At 36.4% G+C, this 17540-nt stretch overlaps 1 protein-coding gene across 1 annotated transcript; it reads left to right on the plus strand.

Annotated features, from left to right (window-relative positions):
- Nucleotides 1–13593: 13593 nt before the first annotated feature.
- LOC148027264 (protein MICROTUBULE BINDING PROTEIN 2C-like) lies at nt 13594–17084 on the plus strand. The gene is made up of 5 exons (XM_087691839.1): nt 13594–14541; nt 15208–15294; nt 15548–15949; nt 16040–16246; nt 16505–17084. Exons 1-5 carry the CDS (start codon nt 14272–14274, stop codon nt 16727–16729), a joined length of 1191 nt encoding a protein of 396 aa, XP_087547965.1. The 5' UTR covers nt 13594–14271; the 3' UTR covers nt 16730–17084.
- Nucleotides 17085–17540: the final 456 nt, after the last annotated feature.

Below are 17540 nucleotides of genomic sequence, written 5' to 3' on the forward strand. Positions count from 1 at the left end.
AATCTATAAGAGTACACTACTTCTTTTATTTTTCACACAAGTGATTTGTCACAACTAAAAATGTGAGGATGACTATCATTTCCTCACTAATAAAATCTTAATTTGGTTTGGTTTCAGGTGTATAGGATTTTCGATAAGTTTTTGACTCTTCCTTTTACATCCCATGTAGTCTCTAGATTGTTTAGATCTTAGTGATGATCATTAGGAAAACCTACTTGCGTTGTTTCTAATTATTTGAAGGGTGCAATACTTTTATTTATCAAAATTTGACTTTCTTCTCTCATATTCTAAGCAATTGTTACTATTCAACTTACAATACTTTCACCTAATTGAAGCAGACTAGATTTCAACCCTTGTTCTAATTCTCTTTTCTAAATTCTTTTGTGCCATTATTTTCCTTAATTTTTTAACAATTAATGTAGTTAATTTACTTTAAAAATGATTTTTTGTTGACTCTAAACTTGGTAAATTTGCTAGTATTTCATCAAAATAAATCCATGATCTTTTTTTATGATTAAATACTAATTTTAATAAGGCATTTCTCTATGCTTCATTAATTTGATGATAACTCTATTGCAAATTCATCAACATTCACCTAATCAATTCTATTAGTGTTCGCCTATATTTCATTTATTATTTGTAATGATAAATTCATTGGCATTGAACTTAAGATTTTCCATGGAGTATCCCCTCCCTAAATGTTATACTAAATTTATGAATTATAATTTATTGGGACTTTCTATTTCATATAGGAGATACTTCATGTGTGTAAATTATTTATACTATTAGGGTTTTTGCTATATTAATATTTTTTCCTTCCAACATTTTAGTCATATATCATAATCAATCCATTCTGAATTTTACCTATGCAAATTTCTAATAATATTTTATCTCTAAATAACTCCTCTAATTTAATCGTTAGTGGCTTCTTATTATCTTAACTTATTGACTACTGTATTATCTATTTCGTAATTCTCTTCACAACTATTTCAATTCACTTATGTTAACATTTTATCATATTTTAATGATCCAACCTATTGTTTCATAATTTTGATTTGAAAGAATTTCCTAAAATTTAATTATCTCTAATGTCAAAGAAAACAATTATTTTAAACTAATTAAATCTTTCATAAAAAGAATATTTTTCTAAAGGAAATTCTAATTCTCTCTAGTGTTAAAGAAAATACTTATTTTTTACTAATTAAAGCATTCGTAAAAAGAAATTTTTTTTTGAATGGAATCCTATATACTATGGTTTTTGTTGTTCTACTATTCTTCATTTTTAAACATTTCTCTAACTATCCCTTACTTCGATTAGCTAAATTAATTCATTGCACTATCAACCAAAATGAGTACGTTTTTCCCATTAATACTCCCTTGGATACGAAGTGTGTTTGGAATTCTTGGTCCTGTCCATGCATCCATTGAAATGGAGCAAACAGTAACAGCATATGCCCTCCTAAATCAAAAGGAGCACTACCACCAAGATCAAAAGGGCAAGTATCATGAGGATCATAAAACTATTATTGCCCAAGATCCTAATCAATATCCTCATTTTTAGCAGTAACCATAAGTGCATCGATGTCATCATTATCATACTCTAAATCCTCAAGGACTAACATACTATGAACCTTAACTTTTGCATTCTTGTAAGCACATTTGGTTGTATGATCAAGCATGTATTTCTCACGACATTTAAAACAAAGGCCCTTTTATTTTCTTTCCTTATATAAATCTATGGGAATAGATTTTTGATTGCCAAATGCTATGATATTTTTAGGCTTGTTGTCCCCTTGTTTATGGTCCATTCTTGAACAATTTGTTGGTCTAAAATTACATTCCTGCCTTGAAGAATTAAAAGGTGGATAGGTAGGTATTTTGAGACTACTAAATGGCATATTATTTCCTCCATAACCTTTCTCTGACTAGCCTTCTCAAGTATTTATTTGCTGCCCAAAAGATGACCATTTCCTAAAATACATTTCAACCAACTCAATAGCTCTAAACAAACTTCTAGGGGATTGTGGCCATGACATTAGCTAGAAGACTAGGATCTAAACCATACATGTATTTGTGAAGTTTGGAATAATCACTAACAGACTTCACATACATAATAAGGTTCAAAAATTGATTAGTATATTCTCTCACAAAAAGACTCCTCTGCTCTAGGTCATACCAACATCTAGCAAGCTTCTCTTTTCCCACATGGGAAACAAAGACCTGCACCATAAGCACTTCAAAATCTTCACAAGTATCCACATGATGGTTTTTCTTCTTCATGTATTGCCACCAAGTGTGGGCAAAACCCTCCAAAGTGGATCTTTTGATCATCAACCCTAAGAAATATGTCAAATTAATCTTCTAATTTTGAAATCCACTCTTCAAGGTTTGATGGAGAAGATGATTGACCATTATACTTGGATACTATAATCTTATGTGCAATTCTCTATCATTATAATTTGGCTCTCCACCATGGGGCTAATCATTACGTGAACCACCAAAGTTACCATTGTTAGAGTAATTTCTACCAAAAGAAGTTGGGTATTCTAGTGGCAAAGAAACCACCTACACTTGCATCAATGGCATTGTCCAAGTGGTCATTACCCCTTATGTGAAGCCTCACCTATCTCATTTGTGGTTTGGGGAATCTTCCCTAGGATGCCCAAAGGATTAGGATTTGCATTGGTTGGTGGAGTAGCACTTTATCTATAATAATGTGTGGCTCCTTCTCCTTTTCTTTCATTTGGGATTCCATCCATTTGGTAATTTTAGTAGCAAATTTATCAATAGAGGATTGAGTTGGTTATGCATGCTTCTTCTTTTTCTATTTCTCTTGCCTCTCTTTCTTCTTCTCTTGCATTTAGAAGTCCATCCATCTTGTAATTTGAGCAGTAATCTTATCAAGAGAGGACTGAGTTTGATTACCAAACATATTCATAGCATCCAATAATTCACCATGTTTAATTGAATGTCTTGTTTCATGCAGACCGAAGGTATTGTTCAAGGTACTATAGGCTCCTATTTTATATGAATCCTCTTCATAATCATCCCCATGGAGTATCTCTAGCTTAGGGTCAATGGAATCTCAATTTGCTATTGTAGATCCTCATTAGCCTTGCCTTTACCCTTGTTTCCTACCATTTTTTAAGTATAGTTCCACTAGACTTGTTGTCACTATTTTGGCTATAACTTTTGATAGGATACTCTATTTGACCTTTTTTAAAGTTCAAATTGAAGCTAAGAATCCCCATCTTTGAGATGAGAATATATATATATATATATATATATATATATAAAGGCGAAATCAATAGTCAATTATGGGAACAATATTATGTGGTTGTACAAAATAGTCCTACACCCCATAAACTCACTATCGTAGGTCCAAAATAAGATCTCAAGACCCTGTAGCACCCTAGATAAGACCCATAGGTATTGAGTATCACTTGCTATGACCTATATGAGTTTTTTTTAAGCTCTTGAGTTACCCTGCAACACCAATATTGAAGTGCATAATGCCCCAAAAAAGACTTGGAATGTCTTATTTCACTGAAACAATATGTAAGCAACTTGTATGCGACCTGAAATAACCTGCAGCACTTGTGATGACTGAAAATATTTTCCAATAAATGCTCAACGTGCGCTATTACTCCTACAAGTACATGTGCCCTACTTTTCGAGGCTAAACGGACCTATAATCAACTTGTAATCCTTGTAGTTTGATCAAGAACTGCCTTGTTTGATGCTCTTCAGCCTCCACTGGCGCTACCTATGTGAGTGATAAAATGATGGGACAAATTCCCTACGTGGGCTATGAATCATCGAGAGGTGAGAAAAGTCCTCCTTGGGTCTATTGGTTGCATCCCTTAAGGATCTTTGATAGTAAGGGAGGGTCACCTCTTTTTTATCCCACTATCTCCCTCGGCATCCACCTTTTTCCTCGATGTGTATATCCATGGCAAGAGTATTCTACCCTATGAAAACAAATATGAAATGCATTTTTGAAACATTTCTTTGAGCCTTTAATGATATTCATGGATTGATTGATAAAAGAAAATTGAAATTGGGGATTTGGTAAGGGTCTTACCACTACAAATTATTGACTCGTTGATTGCAATACGTACCATTTGCAAATATTTCTTGGGTACATAAGAATCAAAATGGCAAATCAAGGTTATGTATTAAAGCATAAAAATTTGGAGTCATGATTGAAATTTTAATGGAATCAATGCTAAAAATCGATTTAAAATATTTGATTAGCCTAAAGAGGTATTAATCTTTAATCTATGGTTCAATAAAGGGCTCAATAAACCATTATTTCTCATCAACAAGTGGATAAGCTTGAGCAAGTGGATAAAGAGAGATTTTAAAGATTGAAAGAAGATGAAATACCTCTTGCTTGAAGAAGATGCACGATTCAAAGGGAATCAAGATTTATCCATTGATTGAAGAAGAATGCCCCATTCAATCCACAATGCTCCATGCTCCATAATCTTCACGAATCAGCTCCTACTGCTTGAAGACCATAAAGCCTTTGAAATAAAAGTGCATTGAGCATCCTTGAATACTTCAAGATAATAATTTTTAAGATATTTGATCAAAATCCCTGAAATGTAGCTCCATGATGCTTGATATGTTGAAATATTCTTCAATGTCTTCAATCTTGAAGGTATTCCTCCTCACTATCCTCTTGAAAAATGTTCTTTGTCAACGTATACAAGCCTTCTTGATGGATCTTGAAAGATTTAGAATAAATCTAGCAAGACCTTGATATCCATGAGCATTAAGATAAGAAGAAAGCTCGTGGAAGAGAGGAAATAGCTCAATATTGGCTCAAATTGTAGGCCATGGTTAGTAGGCAAGCCTCAAGAGCAAGAATATAAGTAATCCCTTTATAATCTTCAATAATTTTCACCATGGAAGCTGATGCTTTGTTTCTACCATAGATAAGGTTTGTGGAGATGAAGAAATGTGCTCAAAGGATGAAGAAGAAGCTTTGGTACTCTCTAGTGATGATAGGCATTACCATTGGCAAGCAATACAATCATCAAATCTTGCTAAACATGAGGAAATGGCTTACTATCATCAGCACAAAATGCACCCAAAAATGTGTTGAAATAGTTGGTGGCATTGGCTAATTTCTCCTAGCTCAAGTATTGTTCATGTATCAAGCTTGATGCAAGGAATAGTTTCCCCAAGGATTGATGGAAAGAAAGAGTGATCTTTGAGAGCAAGAACAAGGATTCTTTGTTGTTTGCCATGAAAGCTTGAAAGAGCTTGAAGGAAATAAGAGAGAGAAAGCCTATTTGCAAAAGGTAACTAGACTTCTAACCTTGGCCAACTCCTATTACCCTATCTTTGACCTCTAGAATAGCTTGAAATTGAAAAATGTGCTACTATCTTTACTGATTTTGCTCCAACTTTTGTAAGACTCCATTAATTCTTCTAGATCTATTGTCTTCTTTACTTGTGTGACCACTAGTCACTCAGATGCTCCTTGCCATGTCTACACTTGTTGTGCTTGAAGGTCCCTAGATTTTATCATGGGAAAATGAAGAAAATAGACTTGAGGAAGAATTCAAAATGGATCAATGTCACAACTCTAATACCACTTGTAAAGGAGTGAGCTAGAAGAGAGAAGACTACAGGAAAGAGGAAGGAAGAGTGTAAAGGAGAGAGAAAGATTGAATGAGAAGAGAGAAAGAAAGGAAAGAGGTGAGAGAAGCCATGGAAACTGAGAGAAAGAAGATGTAAGATGAAGAGACTTTATATTAATTGAATGGTGAAAAATAAGTCTCTTACACATTATATACAAGCAATGTAGCTAGTATTTCCGCACATTATTATTTCCAGCCTCTTATACACACACACACACACTCTCTCTCTCTCTCTCTCTCATACATGCTACACTACATTCTTTCACAACACCACGCACATTCTCTCATACATGCTACACTACATTCTTTCACACATTCTCTCTCTCTCTCTCTCTCTCATACATGCTACACTACATTCTTTCACACACCCACACACATTCTCTCTCTCTCTCTCTCTCTCTCTCTCTCTCTCTCTCTCTCTCTCTCTCTCTCTCTCTCTCTCTCTCTCTCTCTCTCTCTCTCTCTCTCTCTCTCTCTCTCTCTCTCTCTCCACAAGAGAAGGCTGTAGCATACGATATTGTAGACTTGCACATCTAGGTTGTTATCATATATTTTTTGTCATTGAAAACTATGGGCATTTCTTTTCTCCAGATCTAACCTACAATTGATGTCAAACAGTTGTGTTCCATATGCAATTTTGTGTCACATGCTTTTATCAAGTTTCAAGAGGTCATGAATTGATGTCAAATAGCTCTATTTGATATGCAATTTAATGTCATGGTCCATATGGTTTTACACTCCATACATGAGGATTGCATAATGTATTCAACCACACAATCATGTGCATGCTATTAGTACACATCCATCATCAAGAGGTTTCTAATCTAATTTCTTGATTTATTTCCATCATTGAGATGATGTTGTGATTAGGGGTTTGAGAAAAGGCATGGCACCATGGCTTGATCAAAGATGAGTATGTGGCATGGCACCATGATTGTCGCAATGAGATCAATGCAATGACATTATTGTTGTTTATTTAGAAAGGAAAGAATATCATTCTCACTCCTATTTTTTCATGCTTATTTTGGGTGTTTACTCACCTTTTTGACAAACTAACATTATGAGAGATTGGTTGGTTGGAGTGTGTGAGGGGTTTGCTTGGTAGGCACATACTACTTTGGTATGCTTGGGGTTTGATTTCTATGAAATTGATTGTTTACTAAGGTTGGAACAAGTGTTTGGACAATGTGACTTCTTTGTTATGGTATCTAACCTTTGCTAATTGTTAATGTTATTTGAAGTAAGGTTATGGTGATATTACTTCTCCACTTAAGTGTATTGTTAGCAAATACAATTACATAAGTAAGGTATCTTAGTTGATTTAAACTTGCATTCCTTAAGGGTGAACCGTGCAAGGAATGCTAAGTTGTATCATGGTAGCTTTGTGCAATGACAACATAGAGAAAACACTATGGTGAGGGGGCAAAAAATGCGATGGTGAGGTGGCACAAACGTGGCGACAAGGCAATGACATAATAAAAAGGTTGAAGCACCTATGTCGAGGTGGTGTGATGGAGAGGTAGCATGGCAAATAGGCTATAGTGTGTTATGGATTGGTAGGGGGAACACACACAGGTTACAATCTTGTTAGAGAGAGTGTGTGTATATGTGTGTGATTTCAAATTTCAAATTTTAGGCATTTGGGAGTAGGCTCTAGGTTTAGGGTGCCTTGTGGAGGTTTGTGACTTCCCTTAGCCACACAACTAAATTAATAAATACTGTAAAGGACCTATTGAAAGAGTCACACTACTCATCCAAGTAAACAATATGTCAATAACTACAATAACAATTTGGTAGAGTTACAATTTCAAGAGAACATATTGATAATGTAAGAATTTTTGGAAGGTCCATAGGAGATTGGAGGAAGTTTACTATGAAGGAATACACCAAATCATATGAGTCCCATAGATACACGAGTGTGATGCTTACATAACATGACGATTAAGTATGTTGTGTACCTTAATATGTGATAGTTAGTCTAACAAGCATATAGAGAAGACATACAACCATATATGCGCACAATTACTTGTCTAATTGAATCAAGTTTACATGCTCTACCACCTTGATTTAGATGTTATGTTTGTACTTTTCCTTTACATACTTGGAGAGAGAGAGAGAGAGAGAGAGAGAGAGAGAGAGAGAGAGAGAGAGAGAGAGAGAGAGAGAGAGAGAGGGGTCAATATACAATAGATTAGAGTATATGCTCGCCGGTCCTTTTACACTTAGTAACAAGAGTCAACAAAATTATTCATATTTACATCATCTTCACACCTACACTTATATGTCTAACAATCTCAGGAGTTTACTCTATTTGTTTAAAGCCATTGTTTACAATGTGGTTATTGACTTTCACCTCCTTTCTATATACAATGCTAATGTTAACATCACCTTTATTTGTCTCTATCAATGTGCAAGCATGTTTTAGTCCAAGGAGAAAAGGCATGGACTATGGGAACACTATCATACGTGACAGTTCAATATCATGATAGAAAAGACTCCAAAATTTTCCCAAGGTCAAATGTAATCAAGCTCAAAATAGCTTTCACTAGCAATTTATTAAGCTTAACCTTCTTTGAGCATAATGTCACAATCATCTAGGGTAGCTTCATCACAACCACCATTAGAATGGTTATTTCAATTGAGTATATGATATCCTTACTAATGTTTTATTTGTCCTTAGAAAGATATGCATGCCTATATGTCTATGTATATGTGCATAGTAAATAGAAGGTTTGAGATTTTTGAGAACTTTGAGAATGAATTGTATGTTGCAAAGGTTGAAATAGCCCTTCTCTTTAGTTTCTTTATAGATAGACCCATGTGCGCATAAAGATGTAGGTGCACTTGTAAAGGTTTGTATGTGTGCGCACACATGGTGTGAATTTATTTAAAGGTATTAGTCCATAAATATGTTACCAAAGGCAATAGCTAACCTAAGACTCCTTGCAATAGGTGTTAGTTTTGTTTTTAAAATCTATTTAGTGGTGGGAGATGCATGGCCCAAAACTTATGTGCTTAAAAATTATAATGAGTGTTGACTATGCTCGAGGTTTCAATAAACATTCCAGTAATAAGAAGCCTCAAGAAGAATCGCTTGCATAAACAAATGCTCTCTCTCTCTCTCTCTCTCTCTCTCTCTCTCTCTCTCTCTCTCTCTCAGAGGGTTTTTAGGGAGGGGGGGTACCACATCTAGGGGTTAAAGATGCACATCATGATGCAACCTTTGCCCTCCCCCCCACACATATACATGTATGTGTACCCATACAATGTCTATAGAAAAATTCTTCCATATTCAACTCTTTGCCTCTTGCACAAATCCATGTGTTGGAACCTTGCATTGTCTCTTTTGTGTGGATCAAATAATGGCCTATGGTTGTTAGAGGTCTTTTTGAAGGGCAATAAACATATCGTAGAGTAATCACCATATGAGAAAGCAAGCCCACAATTAGTAAAACTATTCATACTCGACTATGCTATGTTGCTTGACTTTTGAGGCCACCCAAAAATGAAAATTGGATAATTATGTGCAACATGCATATATCTAGATCGATATGTGCAAAATTGATGTATTGGCCATTTTCCTCACCCTCCTTCTCCTAACCCGCTTCATCCTCTCCAAGTAATACATGTTTTACATTCAAGTCTTTATATATATATATATATATATATAGTTGCCACTATATATATAGAATAGAATCGATATTTGTGATTGTGCATTATAAAAAAGGAGGACTTTGCAACTTTGAACATATATAATGCACACATTCACACATGCACACACATTTATTTGAAACTCATATACACACATGCACATATAGATATATGATCGTGCATATGTACACACACACACACACACACACACACACTCTCTCTCTCTCTCTCTCTCTCTCTCTCTCTCTCTCTCTCTCTCTACTTGGGACATGAGGGGGTTTCGTTACATAGATGGCATATCTTTACCTAATGGAGAATGTTGGAAATGCAGGTGCATGCAAGATAACATTTGGTTACCTCTTACTTGAGTTTTCCTAAGTTATGGGCACATGCTGGATTGTTGTTGTTGCAAATAGGTGAAAAGGTGGTTGCATAGGATTGGCTCATAAAGAGTTGCCTGATGTTGCCTACACACAGAGGTGTGTTTCGTAAGGCTAAGGTAAGGTCTTTGATTTCCGTTTTAGTTGCAAAAAGGGGAGAACCCATTGCCAACAAGGAGAATTTGTGCTGAAACTCTACTAAAGGGCATGAATGTGCCGAAGGACACACACACACACACACACACTCTCTCTCTCTCTCTCAAAATGTTGATTTTCTCTATACTAAATTGTAAGCCCACAATGATCATTGAACCCCTAGAAAACACACAAGCATAAACACATACACACACTCTCTCTCAATCTCTCATCTTTACATATCAACCTCCATCATGTGTGTGTGTGTGTGTGTGTGTGTGTACATACATACATACATACATGTATGTATGTATGTATGTATGTATGTATGTATGTATGTATGTATATATATATATATATATATATATATATATATATATATATATATATGTGCTGAAGGTCACACACACACACACACACGCTCACTCAAAATGTTGATTTTCTCTATACTAAATTGTAAGCCCACAATGATCATTAAACCCCTAGAAAACACACAAGCATAAACACATACACACACTCTCTCTCAATCTCTCATCTTTACATATCAACCTCCATCATGTGTGTGTGTGTGTGTGCATACATACATACATACATACATACATACATACATACATACATATATATGTATATGTATATATGTATATGTATGTATATGTATGTATATGTATATATGTATGTATGTATATGTATGTATGTATACATATACATATACATATACATACATATACATACATACATACATACATATACATACATACATATATACATATACATACATATATAGATACATATACATATGTATTACATATACATACATATATAGATACATATACATATGTATTACATATACATACATATACATATATATATATATATATATATATATATATATATATATATATATATATACATATACATACATATACATACATATACATATATATATAGATACATATGTATATGTATATGTATATGTATATGTATCTATATATGTATGTATATGTATGTATGTATGTATGTATGTATGTATATATGTATATATATATATATACGATCATTGCAAAAGTATAGCTTGGTGGGATTTCACATAGGATCATGCACAAAGCACAATGTTTGCTGGTGCATCATTCATCGTCTTTTTTGTGAGAAAAAAGAAACGGCAATTTCCCTTGCTCACAAAAACACACGAGGATCCTCTCACCTATGATTTTAATTAAAATCCCCGAGTTGTACACACAAGTTATCTAAGGTTAATTTAAAACACGTTATCTTACTACTGTATTATCTTGGTTGTAGGTTTAGAAAGCCCTGAATCTCGATAGGGCTTCCCGAATGTACCTCCCTTCTCGATAGGGCATGAATGTGCCGAAGGTCACACACACACACACACACACACACACGCTCAAAATGTTGATTTTCTCTATACTAAATTGTAAGCCCACAAAGATCATTGAACCCCTAGAAAACACACAAGCATAAACACATACACATACACTCTCTCAATCTCTCATCTTTACATATCAACCTCCATCATGTGTGTGTGTGTGCACTGTGTGTGTGTGTGTGTGTGTGTGTGTGTGTACATACATACATACATATACAGCTGGTGCATCATTCATCGTCTTTTTTGTGAGAAAAAAGAAACGGCAATTTCCCTTGCTCACAAAAACACACGAGGATCCTCTCACCTATGATTTTAATTAAAATCCCCGAGTTGTCTGATGGACACACAAGTTATCTAAGGTTAATTTAAAACACATTATCTTACTACTGTATTATCTTGGTTGTAGGTTTAGAAAGCCCCGAATCTCGATAGGGCTTCCCGAATGTACCCCCTTTTCTAAACCTCCATTTTTCAATTAAAACACCCCCCCTCTCTCTCACATGTAATCTCTCATTTTCTCTTCCCCCTTCCCTTTTTAATTAAAAACCCCTCTCCTCCCCCCCTTCTATCTCATTGTAGGGCTTAGGCTTTCTCTGTCTCTCTCTCTTAAATTAAAATCCCCTCTCCTCTCTCTCTCTCACCTATAATCTCTTCCTTTCTCTCCCCCCTCCTATTTTTAATTGAATTTCTCCCCCTTCCCCCCCCTCTCTCTCTCTCATGTGTAAGGCATAGGTTCTCTCTCTCTCTTTCTCTCGATGTTAGATTAAACTTTTTAATTTAAACTTTTATTTTAATTAATTTTTTAAAAAGTTTTTTAAAATTTAAAGTTTTGTGGATAGTTTTTCACATAGTTTGAGAGGGAGATAGAAGAAGAAGAATAAGGAGAGAGAGAGAGAGACGCAAAAGAAGAAGAAATAGAAAAAGATGAAGAGAGGGGGAAATAGGAAAGAGAATTGTCTTTTTTAAATTAAACCTTTTTTTCCCCCCCCTCCCCCGCCTGTCTCTCTCTCTCTCATAGTTAGATTAAACTTTTTAATTAAAACTTTCATTATAATAAAATATTTTAAAGGTTTTTTTAAATTTAAAAAATTTTAGACAGTTTTTCACACACTTTGAGAGAGAGATAGATGAAGGAGAGAGAGAGAGAGAGAGAGAGAGAGAGAGAGAGAGAGAGAGAGAGAGAGAGAAAGAAAGAAGAAGGAAGAGAAAACGATGGAGAGAGGGGGAAAGAGGAAAAATAATAGTCTTTTTTAAATTAAATATTTTTTGATATAGTTTTTGACTTACAGAGAGAGACAAAGAAGAAATATATAATTTGAAAGAGGGAGAAAATAGGGGGAGAGAAAGGGGAAGAGAGGAAAGAGAAAAATAGAGAGAAGAACAAATATATAGAAATAAAATATAAAAAAACTTGAAAGAGAAATAGAGAGAAATAGAGAGAAAAAAGAAAAACAAGGAGAGAGAGAATATAATATTTAAGAGAGATGAAAACAGAGAAAGAAAGGAGATGAGAGAGAGGAGAAGAAAAGGGGGAAGAGAGAAAGAAGAAAAGCGGGGAGAGAAAAAAAAAGAGAGAAAAGAAGAAGAAGAAGAGATAATTTGAACATAGAGAGAGAATTATAGAGAGAGGAAATATACAATTTAAAAGAAAGAGAAAAGAAAAAATTGTAAAGAGAGAATGGAGAGAGAAGGAAACCAGGGAGAGAAAAGAGGAGAAAAAGAAAAAAGGAAGAGAGATGGGGGAAAAATAGAAAAGAGAAATGTCTTTTTTTAATTAAAATATTTTTTGAGAGGGGGGAAGGGACATAAGAGAGAGGGAGAGAGAGAGAGAAATGAGATAAAAAGAGAGAGGTAGAGAAGGAAAAAAGAAAAATTAGAAGAGAGAAAAGGAGAAAAAATAAGAAAATTAAGAGAGGGGAGGAGAAAAAGAGAGAGAATTATAGATAAGAAAAATATAAAATTTACACACTTTTAGAGAGAGAGAGAGAGAGAGAGAGAGGGAACATGGAAAGAGAATTATAAAGAAAGGAAATATAAAGTTTGAAAAAAGAGAAAGAAAAAGAAAAAATAGAGGAGAAAAAGAAATGAAAGGAGAGAGAAAAAATATAAATAAAGAGAGAAAAATAAAATTTAAAAGAGAGTGAAAAAATAATTTAAAAAGAGAATAAGAGAGAAAAAAAGAAAAGGAGAGAGAAAGAAAGAGAGAGGTAGAGGGAAAATTAGACATAAGGAGTCAAGGGAGGAAAGAGAGAGAAAGAAGAAAAAAATTAAAAATAGAGATGGAAAATAAGAGAGAGAGAGAGAGAGAGAGAGAGAGAGAGAGAGAGAGAATGAATTGTCGAGCGAAGCTTCGCTTGTCGCGCACGGGACTGGCCTTTTACTCGCTGTGAGAAAGATAGAGAACCTGGCCTCAAGTGAGGATTGAGGAAAGTTTCGGGACGTTTAGCGCCCGAGAAGAGGCCGAAATGCAGACGCTCGTTCGTTAATTAACTGCTGCTTCTCTTTCTTCCTCCGAAGGTTAACTGTCCTCCCCGAAAGGGCAAAAAAGAGAACACAACACAGAAGAATCACGAGGATTGCTTCTTCCTGCCATTTCTCTTAGCATTTCTCTGCGCGCGCGTGGCAGAACGCCTCTGCTCGCAATCGTGCAGGAGAGAGGGAGTGGGCCCTAAAAGATCTGTGCATTGGGTCTCTCTCTCGTTCTCTCTGTACGCGCAGAGAGAGAGAGAGAGAGAGAGAGAGAGAGAGAGAGAGAGAGAGAGAAGAAGAAGAAGAAGAAGAAGAGCATAAAAGAAAATGGGTCTTTTTCTGTACCCCCTCCCTCGGACTGCACGCCCTTTTCCTGCAGCAGCTTTTGCAAGTATTGCACCCTCACCTAACCCTCAAATTTTTTGAAACCCTAACCAACAATCCCTCTTACCTCCCCTTCACACACGACAGATCTTCAAAGCGTTCATACAGATCTCGTCTAGCATAATTCATGCTTCATTACTCCCTTGACTGCCTTTGCTCTCGCTCCTGACAAGGGGGAGAGGCACAGAGGGAAGGGGACTTCAACATTCCAGCTATGGAAGTAGGGCAACATGCTCCTGCTAGTCAACATTATCCAAAGAGATGGGATTCTGACAGAGATTCTTTCTATCCTGACAATTTGAGAGAAAGGAAGCTTTCCAGTGCAGGAGGAAGCTGGAATTTTGACAGTGGATACAATCACTCGATTGCATCATCTCCGTCGTCGCTCTCCTCCCTCCTTCCCAGCACTGGGCCTGAGGGCAATGTTGACAAAGTGCTCTACCAGAGCCTGGTAGAGATGTTTCCTCTGGTGGAAACTTTTATGGTATGTATTGCACCTGTTTTCTTCCGTTTACAAGGTAGATTACGATTGTTCAATGCAAGTACTATGATTGAAACCTCACTGCTTAGAGCTCAAGTTGTTCTTTTGGATATAACCAATTCAGTTTGTAGTACTTGTACTTCCTGCAACGAAATTAAGCTATGGGTATGCTCTGCTATTTCAAAAGGAGAACCTATTGTTTTACTTCCATGTGTACACCTTTGTTCTCGAACATTTTGCCCTTGGTTTGGTCTCTGAATTCAGGATTTTGTCATTTTTTGGCTCTGTGCTACGCTAACCATCGTGGCTAAGTATGATGAACAATGTGAACCATTGCCTGCAGGAAGTCAGTAGGTTAAAACCATCTGAGCACTGTCAGCCGCAATTCAATTGGTTGACAGCACGGGAAATCATTCTACTGTAAATCGTTAATGCTTGGCTGCAGTTCCTGCCAAGTTTAGGAACTAGCATAGGATTTTGGTGTAAGCATATTGTGTGTCAGGCAAAGTTGTATAAGTAGTGACGATGCTGTTGCAGCATATGTATTAGTAATGTACCTATTTGTTTCCTGTTCTTCTCTGAGAGGGAGTGAGGAGAGAGGCCAGGAGGGGCATTGATGTCAGAAGCACCTTGATGTAAATCTGTTTCGTTAACTCCCTGTGTCTGCAGGATCAACAGAACAGCAAATCATTCCCGCGACATGCCTCTATGATATACACACCTACCCCCTCTCGTGATGCTCTGCCATTAAAGAAGGTCTGCTAGTGTCTTTGTCTTCGCAGAATGTAACTTTGATTTATGCTTCATCATTTCACACTTGGATGTACTCATAAGTTTTAGCAGCTCTGCAGCGTTTGAGTCTTTCACAGAGACTTTTCAGGCTTCTGTGTTTTTTTTTGCATTTGTTTTACAATCAGCTTGTTATAGTTTGCATGCTATTGATGATGTGAGTTTTGTAATAGGAAGCAGTGTGCAGTGGGATTGAATATATCGTTTTTGAATTTGCCAGATGGTTGAGCCTTTCCAAAGGGGGAAGAAAGGTCGCGGTCAGCTTGCACGAGGAAAAAAAGGGGACTTTAAAGAGGGCTTGTTTTGGGACAGTGCTGCTGAAAATGCATTTTCTGATAGCCGGGAACTGTACTCGGATGAGATTCCGATGCTTCCTTTCTCCACAGGTCTTGATGTAGATCAAACTGCTATAAACAAGGCTAAGCATGTGCAGTTACAGAGCTACATAGAACAGTTGGAACTAAAGCTACAGGAAAAGGACAGTCAGCTGCAAGCTGCAGAGGAGGCCTCTCAGCAAACAGAGCTTCTCCAGCTACAAGGGAACATTGATGAGTTGCAGAAACAAATATCATTGAAGGAGTGGGAGATTCAAAAAGCACAAGATCAACTCTCAGAAAAACAGGTGGATTTAAATTAATCTTAGCTTTTGCAAGAATGATGTTAGCACGGCACTTAATGTCACACTTCCCACCTGCATTTCTTGTGTAAGCAGCATGAGGTTGCAGATCTTCAGTCACTTCTGGAAAAGGCAGAAGCTGATGTTGAAGAATCAAATGTTAAAGCGTCTAAAGTACAGGAGGAGCTGAATAGCATGCGATGTCAAGTTGCAGCACTCCTCATCCAGATAAAAAATATTACAACCAGTTTTGATGACGAGCAAGCAGATAAAATGTTAACTTCGACTGATGAATTAGCTATGGTAAGTTGCTGTGATACAAGGCTTCACAAGGCTGGTAGCTGTATGCATGTTGTGGTTGGAGCAAATTACATTTCGTTCTCAGTTGGCGAAAAAGAAAGGGAAGAAGAGGGGGTGTTTTTTTTGTTCTTTTGGGTGGAAGGTTTGCAAGGGCAGGGTGGTTCATTATTAACTGGATTAGATATGGTATATATCATCATATAAGTTTCTGTTCCAGTAAAGAGTTTCGTAAAGAGCCCAGTGATTGTTGTTTGATCGCAGGATGAACCGGTTAATGCACCTGATCCTGTGGCTGAAGAAATTGAAGTGACCAGAAGAAAATATTTGGCCGCCCTAATTGCAGCAAAAGAAAATCCCAATGAGGAGTTTCTGACACTAGTTTCAGAACTAAGGTTGCAACTGCACACATACTTGTTGCGTCCTGAGGCGGCTAATGCTGCTAGTTGTTTACTTGATGTGCAGTCCTCAAAGTTCTCTATATGCTAGGATGACTCTTTCACTCATCCACTTTGAATAGACTATGAAACGGAGGTCTGATCATCTTGCTTGAGAAACATTTGCAGAGGCATTGCCAGCAAATAATCTCATAGATGACATGGCTGTCTGTACTCTTTATTAAATGTATTCTTGTATCATGAAGTGCCATTTGGCAACAATGTAGACCAATCAAAAACAGCAACGATGCTATCAGCTAGCTGAAAGCATCTGTAGCTGTCAAACATTGACATAAGGACAAGTCTGTACAAACACATACTAAAGCTTGTTTGGACAAGGCTTCAGTTTTTGGTTCTTGAATAAATCAGGCATCTAAAGTCAGAAGTACTGTTCAGACCACTTCAAATCTCCTATCAAAGCCCCGTGCAGGTGATTTTTTACAATTATTCCATGAACAAGAAGGTGAAATCAATGCTAGCTTGCCAAGTGAATTAGTATATCGGCTTATCACATATATAGGAGGGATAAGATCTTTTGAAGTTCCTTTTACTCCTTGAAGATCATTGTACCCATAGTTTGACCCTTTGATGTGAACACTATGGTTGGCAGTCTATCTGCTATGTTGTTTGGTACTTAAAGAGGATGACAGCAGCTCGTTTGCAGAGACACAGTAATGCAGAGTCAGAAGATAGACAGGGTTTAAGAGGGTTTTCTCTACTATTGACCACATCTTTACACAGCCTGATATCATTGAGGAGGCATGCTATTAGAAGGAGAAAGTTTATTGTTGCTTTGTGGGCTTTAGGAAGGCTTTTCATTGTGCACCATGTGCTGGCTTGTTCCAGAGATTGTTGGGGTTGGG

The sequence above is a fragment of the Lygodium microphyllum genome, chromosome 13 (genome assembly GCF_053477565.2).
Source record: "Lygodium microphyllum isolate KBCC chromosome 13, Lygodium_microphyllum_v1.1.10, whole genome shotgun sequence".
Classification (NCBI taxonomy): domain Eukaryota; kingdom Viridiplantae; phylum Streptophyta; class Polypodiopsida; order Schizaeales; family Lygodiaceae; genus Lygodium; species Lygodium microphyllum.

Coding starts and splice junctions, on each gene's coding strand:
- LOC148027264 (XM_087691839.1), top strand. CDS start 14,272: ATGGAAGTAGGGCAACATGCTCCTGCTAGTCAACATTATCCAAAGAGA. Junction 14,542..15,207: donor CTCTGGTGGAAACTTTTATG/GTATGTATTGCA, acceptor CTGTGTCTGCAG/GATCAACAGAACAGCAAATC. Junction 15,950..16,039: donor ATCAACTCTCAGAAAAACAG/GTGGATTTAAAT, acceptor TTGTGTAAGCAG/CATGAGGTTGCAGATCTTCA.